Genomic DNA, 24,636 nt, shown 5'->3' on the forward strand with positions numbered 1-24,636 from the left:
TGATGTCTCCAGTTGTAGTCAACTCATCACATGAGTGAGGTATGTCAATGATGGTGCTGTGAAGGAAGATTTCCTGTTTTGTAAAGATCTGAAAACAAACACAACTGCAAAGGATGTGATGCAGCTGGTGAAAGACTTCTTTGCCAAACATGATTTAGATATCAAAGTCATTGGTTCTGTGTGCACTGATGGGGCACCTGCAATGCTTGGAAATAAATCTGGCTTTTCTGCATTGATAAAAAAGGAGATTCCAGACTTGCAAGTTACACATTGTTTTCTTCATCGACATGCTTTGGCATCAAAAACATTGTCTCCAAATTTGAAGAAGGTCCTTGATACTTGTGTGAAGATCCTCAACTGGATCGGGGGGGCGTGCTTTGAACCATCGCATCTTCAAATCATTTTGTGAGGATCTGGGAAGTGAGCATTCAGTTTTGCTTTTCCACACAGAAGTCCGTTGGTTGTCACAAGGACAAGCTTTAACCGGCTTCTTTGAACTGTGGGAAGAAATCAAAGTTTTTCTGGAGGAGCGTGAATGTGATCTAGTTGGGGCAATGGAATCACAGGAATTTGTCCAAATGCTGGCTTACTTAGCTGACATTTTCACTTGTATGAATGACCTGAGTGTTTCTCTTCAAGGAAAAGGGATAAACGTATTGAAGGCTTGTGAAAAGTTGAATGCCTTCAAAGAAAAGTTACTTCTTTGGCGTCAAAGGATGGAAAGAGGCAGTCTCTCAAATTTTGATGATGCTGGATCCATAACTCCTACTGTGCGTGAAGAAGTTGTGGCTCATTTGGAAATGCTGTCAGAATCGTTTGATGGATATTTTGCTGCTGGAGACTTGAAGATTTCAGAAGAATGGATCATAATCCATACTCCTACAATTTGGAGAAAATGTCAGATGATGAAGAGCTGAAGGAAGATCTTATTAATTTGCGGACAAACAGAGCTCTTGAAATGCAATTTGAAAGCAAGACTTTGGAGGAGTTTTGGTGTGCAGCACTGGATATGTTCCCAAGACTTGGTGGAAAAGCACTCCGTGTCCTCATTCCATTTTCAACAACATACTTGTGTGAATCTGGATTCAGTTCTCTTTTGTCAATCAAGACAAAATCTAGGAATTGCCTGAATCCACAGGCAGACCTACAGATCGCAGTCAGCAAGAAAGTTCCACGTTTAGACAAAATCATGAATGAGAAGCAGGAGCAAAGTCATTGAATTTTATGTTCACAGTTGGGATTGATTTTACTGTTTACAATTTTTTCTGAATAAATTAGAATCTAATTGTTCAATTTATATTTGCATTTTTTGCACTGAGTTAAAAGCTTATTTTTTTAAGTTCAGTTTGTTCACCCGCAGTATTGTACATGGTTCAATTTGTGGTTCAAAAATTAGAAATTAGACTTCATCTTCAAATGTGATATTACTTTTGTAGGGGGTGCGAACATTAATCAAACATTTCCTAGGGGTGTGGGGCATAGAAAAGGTTGGGAACCACTGGTGTAGGTTTTCATTGATTATATTTTATTTCTTCATATTTACTCTGAATACCCACAAGAAAATGAATCTCAGGATGACATGTACAAACTCCATTTCCAGAAAAGTTGGGATATTTTCCAAAATGCAATAAAAACAAAAATCTGTGATATGTTAATTCACGTGAACCTTTATTTAACTGACAAAAGTACAAAGAAAAGATTTTCAATAGTTTTACAGACCAACTTAATTGTATTTTGTAAATATACACAAATTTAGAATTTGATGGCTGCAACACACTCAACAACAGTTGGGACAGAGTTAAAATAAGATTGAAAAGTGCACAGAATATTCAAGTAACACCGGTTTGGAAGACTCCACATTAAGCAGGCTAATTGGTAGCAGGTGAGGTATCATGACTGGGTATAAAAGTAGCGTCCATCAAAGGCTCAGTCTGGAAAATATGTTTGCATTTTAAATTCCACTTTAAGAGCTGTAGAGTGAATAATGGAAGCTGAGGAAGTGACTAAGATAGTGACAACACATACAGTTAGCATAAAATGTTACTTGATACAGATGACACCACAAAAAAAATAGTATATCAGCTAAAAGGACAAGAACTAAAGGGAATGACTAAGTGGAAGGATTTAGAGTCAACAGTTTTAAGTAATTAAAAACTATGTTAACATACTAAAAGGTTGTCTTCATTCTAGTCTTCACTAGAGTAAAATTGAATATTTTTCTACAGCAATATGCAAAATATTGAAACTTATTTTCTGTATTTTCAGGTATCATACACTAGTGACATACAGTATATTATAGTCATTATTGCTGCATTGGTAGCCTCTAAGAAAGATTGAGGTTGAACTCCCCCACCAAAGTTCAAACCACAAAAATCCAGTCTTGACATTGCATTGCAGGATGAGATTTAAAATTTAAGCTTTGTTTGTTGTCTAAGGTCAATAAAAAAAAATGAATCCCACAGTATTACATTCAATTAATACAATCTTAAACAAAATATATGATACTTACCAATTTCCTAGCTGCAGTTCTCTGTTCTACCTAAAATACTACATACAGTATATCCTTCAGTAACTATATTGTCATGGGATTGAAGAAGTTATGAGTATGCCATATAAATGCAAATTGTTTCTTTTACCAATCATAAAATAAATGAATAAAAAAGTCCTCAGTTTAGTACTTGGCCAAAAGAACTGTAACAAATAAATCTGTTTTCGATTCTCTGGAGATGACCAGTTTAAGCAATAATTTGATTGGTGTTCAGTGAAGGGAACTATCAGAGTTAATAAGTAGAACTATTCCATCCAACTGAGGAATGCAATCTAAAAGCACATAATCTGAAGTTCAATTAAAATCATTTCTGGGGGAATAAAGTATTTACCCACAGTGCTGTAAAGATGACAAATGTTTGTCCCAGAAGAACACAGCTGCTTTAAACAGGGGTAGGTAAGTAGTCGGGGAAATGAAAGACACATAATTTATCATCAAGCAATGGAAACTCATCATTATTATATACTTTCCACAACTAATCACACAATTAATCACTGGCCATTTTCAACATTCTTATGTATCTAGATATGCATGAAACAATTAATATTTTGGAGCCTGACAAGGTTGATGAGGAGAAAAATGTTTTGGTTTATAGCTGGTCTATCAATAAATCTCTAGGCTTTTATCTGCATTTGACTCTAAGAAGATAATGACAAAATGTAATTATATTCAGTTGTTTATGAATGCAAATGTACTAAAATATTTATACTCAAAGTTCACCTATGTACATCATTTTTAATAGTAGAGTAGTGCATTTTATTAGTGATTATAGAGGCCATCCACCTTTGGAAATTAAGTAATCTCCAGTCTCAAACAAATCTTCAGTCTTCTCACCGTGCCCCTAAACCCAGCTGTTAGTCTGACACCACCTCTCATCCTAACTATTAAATTTCAGAGATTTCTGGGGCCTCCCACTATATACTCCATCTCTAAGATGGTCAATTCAACAGCATGAGAGATATTATAGTAACTCTAACAAAAGACTGAAGAGAACCTGCCAAAAGCACAATAAGTTTGTTAATTTATGATAATAAAGAGTAAGTTTGCTTGAGGCATCCTCTGAGAGATGTGGCTGAGCACTGATGCTCCACCATCAGAAAAAGCCGGATCTCCTGGTGGCTATCTATTTCAATTCTACTTCTCATTTCCATTCCGACATGTCAGTCCATGACCTCCTCTACTGTCAAGATGAGGCCACACTCAGGAGAAGCAACACCTTATATTTCATTTGGATAGTCTTCAACCTGATGGCATTAACATTGATATATCGGACTTCCAGTAACTGGCCGCCTTTCCACCATTCCCGTTTCGCTCTCTCACCTTATCACCTCCCTCTGGTGTTCCTCCCCTTTTCCCTTTCTTCCATGATCTTCTACCCTCTCCTAGCAGATTCCCCCTTCTCCAGCTCTTTATCTCTTTCACCAGTCAACTTCCTAGCTCTTTACTTCAACTAACAACTCAATCTTTCCTTACAACTCAGGTCCTCCAGACCCAACACCATTCTTGTAAATTTTCTTTGTACCTTATTTCAACCTTATTTACATCTTTCCTGTAAGTAGGTGACCAAAACTGCAAATAATACTCCAAATTAGGACACAACGTCTGATACAACTTCAACATAACATTCCATTTCTTGTATTTACTATTTTGATTTCTGAAGGCCAATATGCCAAAAGCTTTTTATTGTGACCCTATTGTGATTGTGATGCCACTTTCAACAAATTATGGACCTGTAATCCCAGATCCCATTCATCATCCATCATTAAGGACCCTCACCATCCAGGACATGCCCTCTTCTCAACCATTGGGAAGGAGGTATAGAAGCCTGAAGACCCTCAATAAACATATTAGAAACAGCTTCTTCCCCACTGTGATAAGGTTTCTGAATGGTTCATGAACACTACTTCACTATTCAACTGTTGCACTTTTCATTTACTTATTTGTAACTTATATATCTTGCACTATACTGCTGCCACAAAACAATAAATTATACAACACATGTCAGAAATACTGTACTAAAGCCCAATTCTGATTCTGCTGCATGGATGACTATGTTGGTCCCCAGTTTTCATGCACAATCCTTATGCAAGTGTGTGTGCATGCTTTCAGAGCATTGGTTTCCGCAGTAATACCACATAAGTCAACACTTGTCTTAAACAGGAGAAAATCTGCAGATGCTGGAAATCCAATCAATACACACAAAATGCTGGAGGAACTCAGCAGGCCTGGCAGCATCTAGTCGATGTTTCAGGCTGAGACCCTTCATCAGCTCTGGAGAAAAAAGGATGAGGAGTCAGAGTTAGAAGGTGAAAGCCTCAAGGGTCAGCCCAAAACGTTGACTATACTCTCTTCCACAGATGCTGCCTGCCCCGCTGTGTTCCTCCAGCATTTCATGTGCGTGTTGCTTGGATTTCCAGCATCTGCAGATTTCTACTTAAGTCAATTGTTGAATTGATGTCATGCTAATTCCCAGGACATGTGTCCACGAAAACATACTGTCACCAGAAGTTGCCTGAAAGCACAAATCCTCCTCCAGGTTTCCAGCTTCATTATCTTAATGTTTAAGGAAGCCCAGGTGTTTGCATGTAAGGAATCCTGTGAAGGTGTTAATAATCACACAGATTTATTGTGTTTGCGTAAACATTGCACGTATGCAAAATTCAACCACATATAGTGCATAAAAATATTCTACTTTGGGGAATAATTTCAAACTCCATTCTGTAATTACTAAATTTGTCAATTTTCTTTGACTACTGGAGCCTTGTCATCCACTGCAATTTCTTCAGAATCAGAATCAGGTTTATCACTGGCATGTGACGTGAAATTTGTTAACTTAGCAGCAGCAGTTCTATGCAATATATAATCTAGAAGAGAGAAAAAATAATAAATAAAATAAAAAATAATAGTAATAAATAAGTAAATCAATTACAGTATACATATCAGAATCAGACTTTAATCGCCAAGTACCTATGCACATACAAGGAATTTACTTCCGGCAGATGTTGTCTCTCTGCTCATAACAATAATAATGATAAATATAAATGAAAATATAGATTATACATACAGGTAGTACAATCCAAGTAATAGTTAGCCGACAGTTAACCGGCAGTTAACTGTTCAGCAAAGTGACCACAGTAGGGAAAAAACTTCTCCAGTGCCTATTAGTCTTAGTCTGGAGGGATCTGAAGCGCCTACCAGACGGAAGCAGATCAAACAGTCCGTTCGCAGGATGGAAGGAGCCCTTTATGATGTTCCCCGCCCTCTTCTTCAACCTGGAAGACTACAGGTCCACAATAGAGGGCAGGGAGGCTCCAATGATGCGCTCGGCAGTCCTCACTGTGCGCTGTAGTCTGGTTCTATCCTGCTTGGTGGCGGCTCCAAACCATACAATGATGGTGGTGCACAGGACAGACTCAATGACTGCAGTGTAGAACTGCAGCAGCAATTCCTGAGGCAGACCGTATTTCCTCAAGAGCCGCAGGAATTTGAATAGATTTTTAAAAACATGCAGAATACTGTATATTAAAAAAGTGAGTAGTGTCCAAACATTCAATGTCCATTTAGGAATCGGATGACAGAATGAAAGAAGCTATTCCTGAATCACTTCAGGCTTCTGTACCTCCTACCTAACCTGATGGTAAAGGGCGCTGTCATGACAAGCTTTTCGCACCGATTGCTCATCATACAGGCTTCTGAAACCTGGCATTCCTCTCTAGGTTTTTTTTATGAGGTCGAGTTGCTAGCTCAACCCAGGCACAGATGGAGAGTGAGCAAGGGAGCCGGCCGGCTTCAAACTCGGGACCTCTTGCCCCGCAGTCCAGCACTGATGCCACTATGCCACCAGCCGGCAGTCTTATAGATGTAATTAAAGTTAACTATCATCAAACAGACGTCCCACCCTTCACCAGCACTGTTTACTTTAATCATACTGTCCGTCTCCATCCTATCTACGTGGGTGGGGTGTGTTTAGAATTACACTGAATTTGCAGTACAGTTATTCAGTCCCAGAGCTTATACTCCACACCAGCCTCCTCCCACTTTCACTCATCCTTCTATTCCTTCCTTCCTCATCTAGTTTCTGCTTACATGTATATAATGTATCATTTGAGTCATGTGGTGTTGGGTTGCATTCTCACCAAACTTAACCTGATTAACTTATTGCTTTATTCAAAGTACATTATAGGTAACTATCTCCTATTTATGGCTGCTGAGCTTAGACTATATATACAGTAAGTCTCTGCAACTTGCCTACTGGGATTGAAATTCTCTTTCACGTTCTCAGTATGAGCCATCTCCACATCAGGATCACAAGCTTTGTTATTGTTTGTTCTATAGTAGGATTGCTAATATCCTAGCCTATCCTACTTCTATCTAATTACCATATTTCAACTTCTGCTACCTTTCTAGGCTCAAATAAATTGAATCCAAAATCCTCAACTTCCCCTTACAAATACAGCACACCTATCCCACCCATCTCCAAATTACCCTTCACTCCTATACACTAACATAGAACCCCTAATAGTCCTTCTCCAGTTTTACAGGTGTCATACCACACCATATCACAACACCTTCATAATTACATTTTACTTTTGATCTGGTGTGTCAGGAAAGAGTTGGGAATATTCACTCCCACAAAGATGCCATGTTAAATCTAATTTATAGCTATTTATTAACATATAATGATTTCTGAACTTGAAAAAAAGCCTATTGATTTGTTAAAACATTTGTTCTTCTTAAAATATGATAGATGGCATTAATTGGCATAAGATTATTTAGACATCTACCAGCCCCCTAAGGTGGCCTGAAGCCAGGGAAGCACTCCATTGTGCTCTGGTTAGTATCTATTGCTCTTTGCCATGATACAACTACTGATGGATTCAGGCATGTCTGGATAGCAGAGTGCCAAATAAAATAAGTAGCTTACAGTAGAACAGATTCCACTAAGGAAATGGTAGGACAGAACAATGGTCCATATTAGATCAGCCTATTTCAATTGGGTTTAGCTTTAACAATGCCTACAATCCAAACACTGGAAATTATGCTCAGTGTGCATGAAAACTCATTATAGAACACAGAGTTATGGTTGTTTTGACTAATGTACAGAAATAGATTCAATACAGTTCTTCTCCACTCCAAATTCTTACAGTAACTCCAATAACTCTCCTTACATGGTTACAATTACAGTTTAAGTTACTAAAATGAATAAACTGGATACCAAGTATAATCGGTAATGCTTCAAAGGACTTGTGAAGAGTGCACCCAATTCACTGAAACACCACCATGGAAACTTGTTACACATGAAAAGACACTAGACCTCTTCATGTCTTAAGCTTTCTTCCACTCTTCTGGTTCCTTTGAATTTCCATTATCTATGTTTACATCATTTTAACCCATACATCCAAATCTCGAACATGCATGCAAATTGTCTTCAAAACATACTGAATTTTGTTCTCAGTTTGGAGTTCCAAATTCTTGTAACTCATGCATATCCTTCCTAGTGCTCCACATTTGAAAGTCCTCAATCTGGTTCAGAAACATGCCTAAGCATAAAATGGTATCCAATAAGACAGCAGCATTTTTTTAATGACTGATCACATCATTCTTCTCCCAATCATCATCAGGTTAGGTGGGAGTGCTCTCACCTGCTTTTCTTCTTAATTATCCAAGAGAGTTATTATCTCTTCCCAAAACTTGTCCCATCACCTCCAACCTCCATAAGAATCTATATTTGGTTAACCTTTTCTCGATTGCTGATGTTTCCCAAAACCATTGTGTCAAGCAACAGTTAGCTCTGAAGAAACCATATCTTCCCTAGACACCATCATTTCTACCCAAGTTGTCATCTACTTGTTCAATAACCAATGCTATATAAGTAGATATTTCCAGCAATTAAACACTGGTAAGACCAATGCCACTCTCTTTGTTTTCCACCACACACTATTCACAAGCCACCAATATCACAAGCTGAGGCTGAAGTTTAAAAATTATCACATCTGACCCAGAAAGGTCCTTTTCTGTTGCCCAATCTCAGTTTATCTGATGCTGAAAGTCTTACCTTTACCTTTGATTATCTGAATAATTCCAACATTCTCCTAGACAGCTTCCATCCATCGAGTTCCTTTTCCTCTTTTGACCTTGAGCACCTAATTTAACAGTAACAATTATTTCCACTGCAATGATCTTAGTAATTTCCTCCTTATGCTTACAGCATCACAGTCTTCCTCCTTAAAACCACTTCTTAATACCTACTTCTTTTCTGGCCTAGCAGCTCTTTAAATAGCTCAGTGTCAAAATAATATTATGCCTGGGAAATACTTTAAGTAAATTTCTATATTAAAGACACTATATCAATACAAGTTTGGTTCTGGTCTTTTTGTCCGTTACCATCCTCCTGTAAGGGGAAATAAATACTTCCCATAATTTTCTTCAAAATCCCTCAATATTTCAGATATTCCTAATGTATCTCTGCTGGATCTTCTCCCTATTATTAGAAAAACAATATCAATCTCTTTTCTATACAAATTTTTGAACTCCTTCATCTCCTTCACCACTCTGACAGTCATAGACTTGCACAGCATGGAAGCAAGCCCTTCAGCCCACTAAGTCCACACAAACTATCCAGCACCTAAATATACTAACCTTGCTTTTATTTTGACCACATTCCCATCAATTCACCTCAGATTCTCCAACTCACCTACTCACACATCTTTGAGACGCAAGAGGAAACCGGAGACCCAGAGGAAACCCAGTAACGCAGAAAACGCAAACATCATGCAGCACCGGAGGTCAGGATTGAAAACATGTCACTGGAACTGTGAGTCAGCAGCTCCATTAGATACATTCTCGGTAATCTTCATAACTTTCCCAAGGGTGGTGTCTTTAATTAGACAGAACATGAGAATGGAAGATGAAGGAAGTATGGGGCTTTGAGAGGAACCTGAGGCCTATGTTCCTTGTAGCAGAAGTTATGTGCTTGTTGTGCAATTAGAGTAGCCAAGACAAGAACATGTAGTGCATTTTGTAGGAATGATGTGACAAGTGGAATGGATTAACATTCAGGTTGGTAAATAGGGTGCCAATCAAATGAAGTGCTTTGTGCTGTATGGTATCAACCTTCATGAACATTGTTAGTGCTGCATTCATCCAACCAAATGGAGAGTATTCCATCACACACCTGATGTGTACTTCATAGTTTATATTGCCTCTCCTCATTCTCACTTCCAAATTGCCAAATTTTTTTATTATATTTCCCAATTTTTAAGACATTTCTATAAATGCCAGTTACCTAACCAAAGCATATTAGCATTATAACCGGTTTTTGTTTCCACATTAATCTTTACAAATTAGCACTGCTTCATCCACTGTATGTTCTAAAACTTTAAAACTATTAAAAATTAGCTTGTAAAAATAATGAGTTGCAAAAATAAGGTAATTAGTACTATAATAAAGAAACAGAAATGTCACTGAAATCCAGAAATTCACATTACCACAAGAACTACATTTAAGTTAAAACTGTAAAAAAAACTAGCAAGGATAATTAGGCAATGTTTGTGTCCACCCTCCACAAGAACAGTTCATTCCCTCAAAAATTTATCCCTGCTTCTTCCATATGTCTTCAAACACTTTCTTTTCATCTACCTTGACTACTGAGATATAAACTTTATGAGCTCACATTGCACTACACTGACAATGTCAATACTTTCAACTGTGGCTCAGAGAGGAACACTCACACCTTGTCATCAGATGGTCCATTCCAATAAAAGTCTAGGCCACCACTTCAGTTCAAAGCTGAAGTGTGTTGCAGAGTCCACAGTGCTTTCTTCAAGATGTACAGTGGATTCTGGTTAATTGGGCCATCAGTTAATTGGGGCAGCCACTTATTTGGGCCAACACTTAAAGAACAAAAACTAATTGAGAAAATAACTAGGATTCCCTTTGTTTATTTCAGACACTATACTTCTTAACTGGGACAGGAGAATGTTGCTGAACAGTTTCTAAATAGTGTCAGTTGTGTTCACTTGTGTGGCCGTTAAGACATTACACTGTGCTTAGATGCAAACAGCTTTAAAATAGCATCAATTAAGTGTTTGCTTTTAAAAAGGAGTGATTTTGTCACTGATACTTGGCAAGAAATAAGCAGTACAGGTGTTCCCCCCCCCCTTACAAAGGTAGAGTGTTCCTATGAAATCTTTCTTAAGCCAAAATGGCATAAAGCGAAGAACCATTAATTTATATGGGAAAAATTTTCATAAAAGTGAAAATCCTCTTTGTAATGCGAAAACAGGTTACTAATGTAGGTTTTTTGTAAAAGCGAAGTGGCGTAAAGCAAACATTCGTAAAGCGGGGGACACCTGTACAACAATTCAGAACTGTTTTGCTCACTGCAGCTGTAAGCATTTAGGCTTGGAGATGCCAGAATCACCAGGACTGAAAATGAAACTATTCCACTATTTCAACAAGTTAAGAACTACAAAGAATTTGAAGGTAATGACAGTTATCCTGAATGTTACAATAAAAATGAAGATTTGGAGGATGCAATCGTTGAAAACATTGTATGAAGGCAGTCCATTATATGCACTAGGTGTCTGTGTTGATATTGTTCATTTACAATCAATCAAAAGAACACAGCAGCGTACACTATTTCTAAGTTGTTCTGTATTTTATTAAGTACATAATTTGTTATTTAGTTAAACAGAAGTTTCTCTTTTTTATACCTTTTTAACAGTTTCCATGAAACTTTGGCTAATAGGTGCAGCCACTTAATTGAGCCAAAATGTATGGCCCCAGTATGTCCCAATTAACTGGAATCCACTATAATATTAAACCAAGACCTTACTTGTCTCTCAAGTTAACATATAAAGAAGCAATGCATTATCTTTTAAAAGGTGATATATCCTTGAATCCCTATTTTATAAAGTCAATAACACCAATAAAATTTATTACCTACTGATAATCATATTTTGCTCATTTTAACCTCCTGCTGCAAATCAGTCATTCTAACAATGAAGCAGTGAAAACATCCCAATAATACTTCATTAACTATAATGTATTTTAAATATTCTGAGGTTAGAACACTATGTGGCTGTATTATCTTTTAATTTATCAATTAGTTCATTTATCCTCATTAAACTTTACCACAAATTTGGACTAATTAGCTGAAAAGATACTGCTTTAGCGTTATTTAAACGCAACAGAGCAGCATATTGCATCCAACCCATCAATAAAGCCACTTGTAAACAACAGCACTCTCTTGGGTTCTGTTTTAATATTGTAGGCTTGGAAAGCATAATTCTTGGTATCAAAACCTAACAGACTCAAAAGTGGAGGAAGAAAGAAAGCAGGAACATCTTGAAAGATGAAAGCAGGCTTAACATCTGTCACAGAAAAAATGTTACAGACTTCTTCTAAAGGCATTTGAGCAAGGCACTTAGGAAAATTCATGATACTCTTGGAAAGTTAACATGATTTTCATGAGTGACAGGTCAGTGTGAGCAAGACCAAGAAGCTGATTATTGACTTCAGGAGGAGGAAACTGAAGGCCCATGAACTAATCCTGACTGGGAGATCAGAGATGGAGAGGGTCAGCAACTATAAATTCCTCAATGTTATCATTTCAGAGGATCTATACTGGGCCCAGAACATGAGTTTAATTATGAAGAAAGTACAGCAGCACTTCTACTTCCTTAGATGTTTGCAAAGATTTAGCATGACATTAAAACTTTGACAAACTTCTATAGATGTGTGGTGGAGAGACTGGTTGTATCACAGCCTGGTATGGAAACACCAATGTCCGTGAACAGAAAATCCTACAAAAAGTAGTGATATGGTCCAGTCCATCATGAGTAAAGCCCCATGTCCCCACCATTGAGCACATCTACATGGAGCGCTGTTTCAGGAAAGCAGCATACATTATCAAGGACCACCACCCTTCTATGAAGGGTGTTCCCTTCTTGCTGCTGCCATCAGGAAGAAGGTACAGAAACTCATGACCCACACCACCAGGTTCAGGAAGTTATTACCCCTCAACCATCAGGCCCTTTAACCAGTGGGGATAACTTCACTCACTCCATCTCTGAACTGTTCACACAAGCTATGGACTCACTTTAAGGACTCTTTGTCGCATGTTCGTATTATTTATTGCTTATATAACAATAACAATATTTATTTATTTTTCTTTAGTATTTGCACAATTTCATGTCTATTGCACTTTGGTTGTTCATCTTGTTGGGTCATTCATTGATTCTATAGGTTTCTTGGATTAATGAGTATGCCAACAAGAAAACAAACCTCAGGGTAATACATATAGTGACATACATGTACTTTGATCATAAATTTATTTTGAACATTTAACTTTTTAAACTTTGATCTTATGAAAGGAAAATAATGTTTGAAAAAAATTAAAAGAAGTAACATATGTTTTGGGTGTAAGTTTGTGGGAGGAATGGATGTACCATACTTAGAAATCCAGAAGACATTTGATAAGATGCTATATCAGAAATTACTGCAGAAATTGAAAATTCATGACATAGCAGGTAATATATTTGGATGTATAGAAGACTGACTGGCGAACAGAAAAGTGAGACCAGGCATAATGGATATTTTCCTGGCTGTCAAGATAAAATGAGGAATATGCTGCAAGATTCAGTGCTGGATCCTCAACACTATGCGGTTTATACAAATGACCTGAATGAAAGCTCTGAAGATATGGCTGCTGTTCACACAGGGATAAATAGGAAGGCCAATTCTGAAGAGAACATACAGAAACTACAAAGAATGTAAACATATTAAATCACAAACAAGAGAAAATCTGCAGATGCTGGAAATCCAAGCAACACACACAAAATGCCGCAGGAACTCAGCAGGCCAGGCAGCATAAATGGAAAAAAATACAGTCGACATTTTGTATGTGTTGCTAAACATATTAAATGATTGGGTTAATATCTATCAAATGGAATATGAGAAAATGTGAAACTTGACAAGAATAATTAAACACATTGAATTGAACTGACTTTATTTCTTACATTCTTCACATACATGAGGAGTAAAAATCTTTATGTTACATCTCCATCTAAATGTGCTATGTATAATAATTTATAATAAATATTATGTACAACACAACAGTCAATACAACTAGAAGTACAATTGTGTGCCGGAGCCTGTCGGTCCTGGCTTTTATGATGCGATATCATTTCCTGGATGGTAGCAGCTGGAACAGTTAGTGATTGGAGTGGACTCAGGTCCCCTATGATCCTTTGGGCCCTTTTTACACACCTGTCCTTGTAAATGTCCTGAATCATGGGAAGTTCACATCGACAGATATGCAGGGCTGTCCACACCACACTCTGCAGAGTCCTGCGGCTGAGGGAAGTACAGTTCCCGTACCAGGGGCTCTCAATTGTGCCCCTGTAAAAAGTTCTTAGGATTTGGGGGGCCATACCAAACTTCTTCAACTATCTGAGGTGAAAGGGGTGCTTTGTGCCTTTTTCATCACATAGCCGGTATGTACAGACCACGAGATCCTCAGTGAGGTGTATGCCAAGGAACTTAAAGCTGTTCACCCTCTCAACCCCAGATCCATTGATGTCAATAGGGGTTAGCCTGTCTCCATTTTTCCTGTAGTCCACAACCAGCTCCTTTGTTTTTGCAACATTCATGAATAAGAGATGAATAGAATATCAACATTTGTTATGATTTTCATCTAGAAATCAATGAATAGAGATAGTTAAGATAAGAATGCCACATATTTGAGCAGCTACTGAGAACTTTGATACCTTGCAATAAATTCCAAACAGGATAAAAACCATTGCATTGTAACAATGGGTGACAAGCTGCTAAATTAATTGTATTTAATTGTATCCCCTTGTAAAGCAGTTTACTTAATGTGGACATTTCAAATTAAACAATATACCAGACTACTTATTACAAATATTTAATTCCCCAATTCCTTTCTTGTATCTGCTTTGATCAGATCAAGGGAAGGGTTGATATGAACACAGAGCTATTTTCCTGTTTTCCCTTTAGAAGAATAATCTTTCTCTTTCAAAAGAATTATGCTGCGGGACAATAGCCACATAATTTTTAACCTGGATCTTTTAAATAAATCTATACTTAATGCATCAGAAATAATATCAGTTATATGTACTTCATCAAGACTGTACCAATTTTTTTGCTGGTTTTCTCATATGGTACAATAAGCTAATTCAAATATACTGTTGGGAACCAACATTGTAAATACCACAAGACATAAGAACGATCCTCATTCATTGCTTTTGAATCAAGCTCTTTAAATATTCCATTAGAATTTAAGAATCTAAACTGAGATCTTGCCACTATGCAAAAAACTATCAGTCTTCAAAGGATCTCATTTCCTCACTTCCTCATACAAGAGCTTGCTTCACACTTAGCCTTAACTAAGTCAAATATTACATCCTTAAAACAGCAACTGGTCACAACAAACTGAGATAAGCACCAAGCAGATAGGAAGTTATGAAATCAACAATAAAATAATTTGTTTTTGCTTCAGGACAGGGTAACAACATAAGAAATATGTTTGAACATAAGAAATCATAAATTGCAAAATAAAATATTAGAAAGTTCAGTACTGATCTAAATCATTAACTCTGCTTTCTCTCCAAAGCTACTGCCAAATCTGCAGCATTTCCAGCAGTCACCTTTTATTGCAGATATTTAGCATCTGTAGATTTTATTTTTACGCAAGCAATTATCTTTTTTGTAAGTTGGCCTGATACATCCAATAGCAAGAGATATCAAATTTTCCATTATTCCATAGATATATTCCCTGTTTGGAATGAAAAAAAAGTTGTCAATCTATAACTCTAGGTTCAGATTAATATTAAATCCATTGTAAAATACTTCAACATAAGACAAAAGCTTTTCACAATGAATTTACACAGTTAACTATAAGGACTCTATCACTGCAAAAAAAAGAGAATGACTTCAAAGCTACAGAATATATGATGCTCCAACATGATATATATAATTATCTCCATACCAGGGAACAATTTCATTCACACTAGGTTAGTGCTAATTATCGCTTCCACTTTATTTATAAATCGAAGTTCAAAATAAATGTATTATCAGAGTATGTATATTGAAATAATAGTACCTTCAGATTCATTTTCTAGCAGGCATTTTCAAGAAAAAAGGAAATACAATAGAATTTATGAAAAATTACACGTAAACAAAGATTGACAATCAATGTGCAAAAGGCAAACTATGCAAATAAAATTAATACTGAGAACATGAAAGTGAGTCTGTGGACCGTAGAGTCAGCCCAGAGTTGCGGTAATTGAAATTATCCACGCCAGTTGAGGAGCTCAATACTTATAAGGTAATAGCACCAATTTCAGGGAACAGTTAGGGACCCGGGCTTCTGTAATTCCTGTCCAATAGTAACAGTGAGAAGAAAGCATGGCTTGGATGTGGGAGGAGAGAGGGGAGTTTGATGAAGGATGCTACTTCCTTGGGGTAGCGCTCCACGTAAATTTTATTAGTGGTGGATATGGCTTTGCCTGTGATGGACTGGACTGTATCCATCACGTTTTTTAGCCTTTTCCATTCCTGGTTATTGGTTTTTCCACACCAGGCTGTGATGCTCAGAGGTTTTAGAGATGACTCTAAGGTCAGCAAAAGACATGCTCTCCTGTGCCATCAGGAAGGCAGAATGAGAGGACTCACTTTTGTGACACCAAGGACATGCAGTGCATGTGGCAGGGAAACTAACCTAAATGATTACTGCCCAGTGATGTTGGCTGTGACAATCATGAAGTGCTTTGAGTTGGCTGGTAATGGTTCATATAAAATTCCACCTTCCAGCCACATTGAATCCTTTCCAGTTCACATTCAGCTCAAACCGGTCCACTAATAATGCCATAGCCTCAGCCCTCCACTCCATCCTGTCCCATCAAGAAAACTATGCCTCATACACACAAGGATATTGTTCATCGACTTCAGCTCAGTATTTAACATGATCATCCCTCAGAGGCTGGTTTGTAAACTGTCCTTGTTGATACTCAATACCGCTCTCTGTAACTGGATCTTGGACTTCTCAACAGAAAGAGCCCAGTCAGTCTGAGTTGGCAGCAATATCTCAAGCTCCATCACGCTGAGTACTGGTACCAAAGCTATTCCTACATGAAACTAGGGAGTGATAATGAAAGAATTTCACTACTTCAACATGTCAGGAACTAGCAAGAATTTAAAGGTATCAACAATCAACTTGAATGTTACACTGAAAATGAAGATTTTGAGGATGCAGTTATCTACACAAGGTGCCTGTGTTGGTTTTATTCACAGTTAATCAAAAGAAGACAGCAGGTACAATATATGAATCGCTCCATCAATAAATATTAGGAACTAATACAGTTTTATAGTACTGTAGTAGTATTAGTAGTGTTCTAATTTGTTCAGTATTTCATTTAAATACATAACTGTTATACAGTTAAATGCTAGTTGGTCTTTTTATACCTTTTTATCCATTTCCATGAAACTTCAGCTAATTTGGGCAGCCACTTAATTGGGACACGTTGCCAAAAATGATAGAAGTGAAGACAATTGTTCACTGCAATTATAGTCTTTATAGAACAGTTACATGCATAAAGAGGTGTATCAGAATAAGTTAAAATAAAGAGGCAACTATGTGCTTTCAACATTAAGATATGCTACTAATTCAGTACTAATCTTAAAATATCTGACCTTGCATTGATGTTAAGTGGAAAAATATCACCATGCTAATTGTTCAACTTAAAGTGAAATTTTTTTAAAGAAAGAACATAGCTCTTAAATTCCACAGAGGTTGCACTGTTATTACAATGCCAAGCACAAATCCAAATAACTGCAGTGTGCAAGAGTACATATGGTGCTTTTATTTTCAAATACATATTGTATTTTGAAGAAGAAAAAAGTACATAAATTGGGAAATCTCCAACAAAAAAGCTTTCTTCCTGGAGTAGCAGATTACTATACTCAGTGATGTCTGAGGCAATAATGCATCTTTTTGGGGTCACTACAGTGCAGGTAATTGGAGAATGGTAGGGTAGGACATCTGCCCATTCCAGAGTTCCGTTGTTTTAGACACAACAAAGCAGGAGGGATTAATGGAGAAGGGCTGGCGTTACTAGTCAGGACGGACCGGAAAACTCATCTAGTGAGGTGGTATGGGTGGAACTGAGAAATAAAAAAGGTATGAACACATTAATGGGGCTATATTACAAGCCACCGAACAGTCCACTGGAAATAGAGGAACAAATTGGTAGAAAAATTGCAGACTACTGCAAGAAACATAAGGCTGTTATAGTAGGCGATTTTAACTTTCCACACATTGACTGGGACTCCCATAATATAAAAGGACTAGATGGGATAGAGTTTGTCATATATGCTCAGGAGTGCTTTCTTAATCAGTGCATAGAAGTCCCAACAAGAGAGAGTGTGAAATTTGATCTGCTATTAGGGAATGAAAGGGGCTGGTAACACAAGTTTGTGCAGGGAACACTTTGCAGTTTGTGATCGCAATGCCATTAATTTCAAAGTAAATATGCATAAAGATTTCAAACCCGCAGATGCTGGAAATCCAAATAAACCAAAATCATGCCAAAACATTGACTTTTTTGCATAGATGATAGTTCCTCCAGCATTTGATTGTGATGCATAAAGATTTGACTGGACTGCGGGTTGAAATTCTGAATTTTGATGTTATCAGAAGGGGTCTGGCAAGTGTGGATTGGGACAGGCCATTATCTGGTAAAGGTGTATTTGGTAAATGGGAGGCCTTCAAAGGTGAAATTTTGAGAGTACAAAGCTTGTAATTGCCTGTCAGAATAAAAGGTAAAGATAACATGTGTAGGGGACCTTGGTTTTCAAGAGATATTGAGATCCTGATGAAGAAAAAGTTGGTGCATAGCAGTATAAACAGGTAGGAACAAATGACGTGCTTATGGAGTATAAGAAATGCAATAGAACACTGAAGGAAGAAATTAGAAGGACTAAACGGAGGCAAAAGGTTGCCCTGGCAGACAAGGTGAAGGAGAATCCAAAGGGATTCTACAGATATGTTGAGAGCAAAAGGATTGTAAGGGACAAAATTGGTCCTCTGGAAGATCAGATTAATAATCCAAGAATGGAGCTAAAAGAAATGGGGAGATTTTAAATAATTTTTTGCATCAATATTTATGCAGGAGATGGACACAGAGTCTACAAAAGTGAGACAATGCAGCATCAACTCATGCACACTATACAGATTATAGAGGAGTAGGTGTTTGCCGTCCTGAGGCAAATCAGGGTGGATAAATCCCCAGGACCTGACAAGGTGTTCCCTCAGACCCTACAGGAGGCAGATGCAGAAATTGGCGGGGCACCAGCAGAGTTATTTAAATCATCCTTAGTAAAAGGGAGGTACCAGAGGATTGGAGGATAGCTAACGTTGTTCCGCCATTTAAGAAAGGCTCTAAACATAAACCAGTATATTATAGGCTGGTGAGCTTGACATCAGAAGTAGGAAATTTATTGGAAGGTATTCTAAGGGACCGGATATATAAGTATTTGGATAGACATGGACTGATTAAGGATAGTCAGCATGGCTTTGTGGGTGGGGTAGGACACGCCTAACCAATTTTATAGAGTTTTTCAAGAAAGTTACCAGGAAAATGGATGAAGGCAAGGCAGAGGACATTGTCTACATGGATTTTAGCAAGGCAGCCTCCTACATGGGAGGCTGGTCAAGAAGGTTGGGTTACAGCGAACAGTGAGGAAGGCTATTGTGGCTTGCAACTGGATCTGGACCAGCTGGAAAAATGGGCTAAAAAAAAAAAATGGAAGACAGAATTTAATGCAGACAAGTGCGAGATGTTGCCGTTTGATAGGACCAATCAGTGTAGACCTTGCACAATAAACGGTAGAGCACTAAGGAGTGTGGTAGAACAAAGGAATCGGGGTTACAGGTCCATAATTTGTTGAAAGTGATATAGGGTCATAAAGAAAGCTATTGGCACACTGGCCTTCATAAATCAAAGTACTGAGTACAGGAAATGGGATGTTAGGTTGAAGTTGTACAAGATATTGGTGAGGCATAATTTGGAGTGATATATGCAGCTTTGATCACCTACCTACAGGAAAGATGTAAACCAGGTTGCAGGGGTGAATTGGGACAGGCCATTATCTGGTAAAGGTGTATTTGGTAAATGGGAGGCCTTCAAAGGTGAAATTTTGAGAGTACAAAGCTTGTATGTGCCTGTCAGAATAAAAGGTAAAGATAACATGTGTAGGGGACCAAGGGTGTTGCTGAGTCTAGAGGACCTGAATTATAATGAAAGATTGAATAGGTTAGGACTGTATTCCTTAGAACATAGAAGACTGAGAGGAGATTTGATAGAGGTATACAAAATTATGAGGGTATATATAGGGTAAATGCAAGCAAGCTTTTTCCACAGAAAAAGACTACAGTCAGAGGTCAAGGGTTAAGGCTGAAAGGTGAAAGGAACATGAGGGGAAACTTCTTCACTCAGAGGGTCACAAAAGTGTGGAATGAGCTGCCAGTACAAGTGGTGCACGCAAAGCTTGATTTCGATGTTGAAGCAAAGTTTGGATAAGTACATGGATGGTAAGGGTATGGGGCCCTCTGACCACGGTGCAGGTCAATGGGAATAGGCAGTTTAAATGGTTTCAGCACGGACTATACTTCTCTATGATTAGGTGAGTTGTCATTTTTCTATCTGAATCTTTACAATAACATTTCCCTCTTGGAGCCTGCCTCTCAGTTTTCATTCAACTATCAGTTCTCCATAATAAACTATACCTCAAAAACTCCTTTACGCCAGTGGTCCCCAATCACCGGGCCGCGGACCAGTACCGGGCCGCAAAGGATATGCTACCAGGCAGCAAGGAAATTATATGATTTGGAGGTATGAAACGATATGAGTCAGCTGCACTGAACATCCTCTACATAACACCATCCAGAGACAGAGAAGCAGTTTCAGCAACAGGTTACTATCGATGCAATGCTCCTCAGACAGGATAAAGAGGTCAATACTCCCCAATGCCATTAGGCTTTACGATTCTACCGCCAGGACTTAAGAACTTTTTAAAAGCTATTATTAATGCTTTTTGAGATAGTGATTTAGATGCATATCATATTTTTTACTGAGTTAAGTATTGTATGTAATTAGTTTTGCTACAACAAGTGTATGGGACATTGGAAAAAAGTTGAATTTCCCCATGGGGATGAATAAAGTATCTATCTATCTATCTATATCGTTTCATACTGCCAAATCATATTGTTTCCTCGCAGCCCAGTAGCATATGCTTTGCGGCCCGGTGGTTGGGGACCACTGCTTTATGCTACTGCAAACTCTACTGGTTACAAATTTTGGAATGCCACTAAAGACATGTTCTTTTCAGGTGTGAACAAGCCCAGTTTAGCAATACATTTGACCATCAGCAACCTTCATTGGTCCTTTCACAATTTTCTACTGCATTTCAGGCTATATATTCAAATATAGGACGGAGGTTGAACCCAAACAAATTACCTAAATAATGAAACTTTAACAATACTTACATCAAAGGAAAATGATTAACAGTGAACAAACAAAATATAGCTGTGGAAATGTTTCCACGTTATGTGGGAGGTAAAATTTGTGACTCTACAATCTGCTTGTTGATGAAGTTTCTGATCAGACATTCTCTTAATATATTAGTTTCTATTCCCTTTGCACACTTCAGAAGTGCCTTGGAAATCTGTATGTTTTCCAAGTTACAAGAACAACAAAAATCCAGGTTGCTTTTGTTCCAGGAAAACAACCTGTTCTAAGAAAACTGCCACATGCCTTTATCCAAAAGGGTGCATTTGCCCTGATAACAGGATACAGATCTCCCTCATTACTTTAACAAGCTTTAAACAAGTTTAAACAATCATTCAATTCCATTGATTCAATTCCCTTCCTCAGCCTTTGCCTGTAATCACTAAGACCAATACAAAATAATTCTATTAATAAAGATAAAATATTGTTGTTTCCTACAAGAATTGTTTTGCATAATTTATTCACACTTCATGGCCAGTACTTATTACCCAGCTGCCCTTGAGAAGGTTGTGGTAAGCCATCTTAATCAACTGCTGCAGTCCTTCTGTGGAAGGTGAGATGCATAAGGAAGTCCAAGATTTAGATCCAGTGGCAAAAAACGAACCATATATTTTATTTCCAAATAAGAATGATGTACAACTTGGTGGGATTCCTGAAGGTGGTTTAGTCCCTGTGCCCTTGCCCTAATTAGTAGAAGTTGTGCGTTCAGGAGTAGCCTGGACAAGTAATTTGAAACTGGTATCCAGAGAAGATCACTGTACACCAATGATAGAGGGACTGAATGTTCAGGATGACAGGTAGGGTGCCATCCAAGTTAGCTGCTTTGTCTTGGATAGGTCTGAATTCATTCAATAACTTGAAGGGGTTTCTATACTTCCCCATAAGACAGAAGCAAACTTTTTGTCCCACCCCCTCCCCACTCTCACAACATACTCATTCCACAATCCCATCAACTCCCAGATTCTAGCCCTCACCTGTACACCGAGGACAACTAACAGCAAACAATCCACATGACTTTGAATACCGTAGCACCCCCCCCCCAAACAAAAAATGGTCACATGGGCAACGTGCAAACTCTGTACACAAACAACAATTAAGATCAGGATCCAGTCTGGTTATCACCTGCAAGGAAGCTACAGAGTCTCCTAATGACTGCGAGTACTCTATAGTTTCCTCCCACATTAGGAAGCAGCATTAGGAAGTACTCTATAGTTTCCTCCCACATTTTGTGAGGCAGTAGCTCAGCCAGCTATGCATCTGTCCCACACACAAAGCAGAAAGCCTATATTAAGTACAAATTACTGTTTCAAAGCTTTTCATATCAGTTTAGTTGCCCAATCCCAGAGATAAATGAAAGCTCCACACAAGAGAAAAAAATCAGCAGCTTGTTACATGGTACATTATATTCATTGAAATGTGTGTCATATTCAATAGAGCATTACATTACTTTTCAAAAATGGCAATATATGGTGTTATCTGTGAAGGAACAGACCATTGTATTCTAAAAGCTACATCTAAGCTATGAAGTAATGTAGTGAAGGGATTTCTCATTGTGTATAAACAAATTAAATTGCTATGCCAAGATAGTATCTTTAAAATTACAAAAATTAACCAAATGTGACTTGAAATCACATTAATCACATCAATTTGGATATACACACAATCCATCATTTTTTAAAATCCTGATATTTTGATGGGAATTCCATAAGCAATGTTTAGAGTGTGTTAAGACATTGAGACAACTTTTAACAAGTTACCTTTGTTTTAAGTATTCACAGAGCAATGTACAATGGCATTCATTTGGGGTAAAAAAAAGTAAACTGAATTACATTTGAATTTGGGGTCAATTTATATCATAACGTTGTTTAACTGAAAGTCACACTAAAACAGGAATAGGTCACAAAAATGTGCAGTCATTGTGCAATGCAAAAGTTATTTGGCATTCACATCAAATTACATCTAAATAATTCTATATAAATGCATTATTTGCACCACAATATTCGATCCCAAAGCATGCATCACGTGTCAGCAACAATTTCATAACTTAGTTTGAAAATTTTCGAGAGCAGCAAACTTGCAGCCTGGACAATTACAGCCAACCAGCTTCACTCAAGTGCTACCGTCTCTGCGTCTACTATTTATACAAGCAGTGTGCCCACCATTAATCACGTCTTGCCCTGAAGTTAAGATTGGAAGAGGCTGTGTACAGAGGTGGAACCTCCCATTTTGTGGGCTGTCGGTTTACCTGCAAGCTGTCTTGAGTGGCAGTGGCCCAACCTTCCGCTGAGCCGCCCGGCCCGACCCGACCCGACCGGGCCTGTAGAGAGAAGCGTGGTACTCCCGCTGCCATGGGGACCGCGGAGGTGCTAAAGGGGCTGCTCCACGAGCAACCTTGCCTAGCAACGAGTGGCTGCGCTGAGGCCCGTCAACCTTTCTCCCCGTTCCCCGAGTCTTACCTTGCTCCTGATCTGCCCGGAGGTGGACACTTTGCGGATGAGTTTCTGCGGCCCCTCGTGCTCTCCATCGCTGTCGGACGACTCATCTCCGGCGGCCGCCGCCGCTCCCGGACCGGCTCCGTGCGCCTGGTGCTGGACCCCCGGCGCTAGGCCCGCCATTGCCCCCGCCGCCGCCTTTTCCGATTCCTGCAGGCAGACGAAAGAGTTGGCGTGAGGTTGAGCTGTTTTCCTGTCGGCGCCAGCCCAGCGTGGAGAGGCGCCTCCGGGCTTCGCCGCCATGTTCCCGTCGGAATGGGTAAGGGAGAAAGTTCAGGGAGAAGGGAGGCGGACAGACTGGAACAAGCAGAGAGAGACACACAGACGCGGACAGGGAGCGAGAGATGGACACACACAGACATAAACAGACAGGACAGGAGATGGACTGGGAGGGGGAAGACAGAGAGGGAGACGGGGAAACTGGACAGAGGGAAAGAAATTGGCAGAGAGAGACAGGCAGGGCGATATGTATATATATATATATGATGAGAGACGGAGATATATATGGATGGGGGAGAGAGTGAGGGAGATGGGGCGAGACGGAGAAGGGAGAGTGTGGGATGGGCAGAGAGTGCGAAAGGGGGAGAGCGGGAGAGATGGTCAGAGAGACAGGTAGAGAGAGACGTGTAGGGAAATGGGTAGAGGTGGAGAGAGAGGGAAAGGGATGGTCAGAGAGGGCACGAGGCAGGGAAAAGATGGACAGAGAGAGGCAGAGAAAGAGATCATGAACAGCATATTTAAGTATCTACAAGGGAATGTTCTATCTCAGATCTTGTCCTGTGCAATGAGACAGATAAAATTAATGATCTTGTAGTTAGGGATCCTCTTGGAAAGAGTGATCACAGTATGATTGAATTTCTCATACAAATGCAGTGTGCAATAGTCTGATCTAAAACCAGTGTATTATGCCTAAACAATGGAGACTACAATGGGATGAGGGAGGATTTGGCTAATGTAGACTGGGAACCCAGGCTATATGGTGGGATGGTTGAGGAACAGTGGAAGA

At 38.7% G+C, this 24,636-nt stretch overlaps 1 protein-coding gene across 6 annotated transcripts in view; it reads right to left on the reverse strand.

The window, feature by feature from the left end:
• The window catches only part of dgkh (diacylglycerol kinase, eta), a 522,439-nt gene that overhangs the window by 455,428 nt on the left and 42,375 nt on the right, over positions 1 to 24,636 (reverse strand). For 4 of the 6 annotated variants that reach the window (XM_073046012.1, XM_073046011.1, XM_073046013.1 and 1 more), the window contains exon 2: positions 23,595 to 23,780. In XM_073046012.1, the coding sequence (XP_072902113.1) occupies positions 23,595 to 23,753 (159 nt within the window). In that variant the 5' untranslated portion in view covers positions 23,754 to 23,780. Of the gene's footprint in view, positions 1 to 23,594; positions 24,086 to 24,636 lie in introns of those variants that run through there. The other 2 variants (XM_073046015.1, XM_073046010.1) reach the window with 1 other exon arrangement.

This window comes from Hemitrygon akajei, chromosome 5 (assembly GCF_048418815.1).
Source record: "Hemitrygon akajei chromosome 5, sHemAka1.3, whole genome shotgun sequence".
NCBI lineage: Eukaryota > Metazoa > Chordata > Chondrichthyes > Myliobatiformes > Dasyatidae > Hemitrygon > Hemitrygon akajei.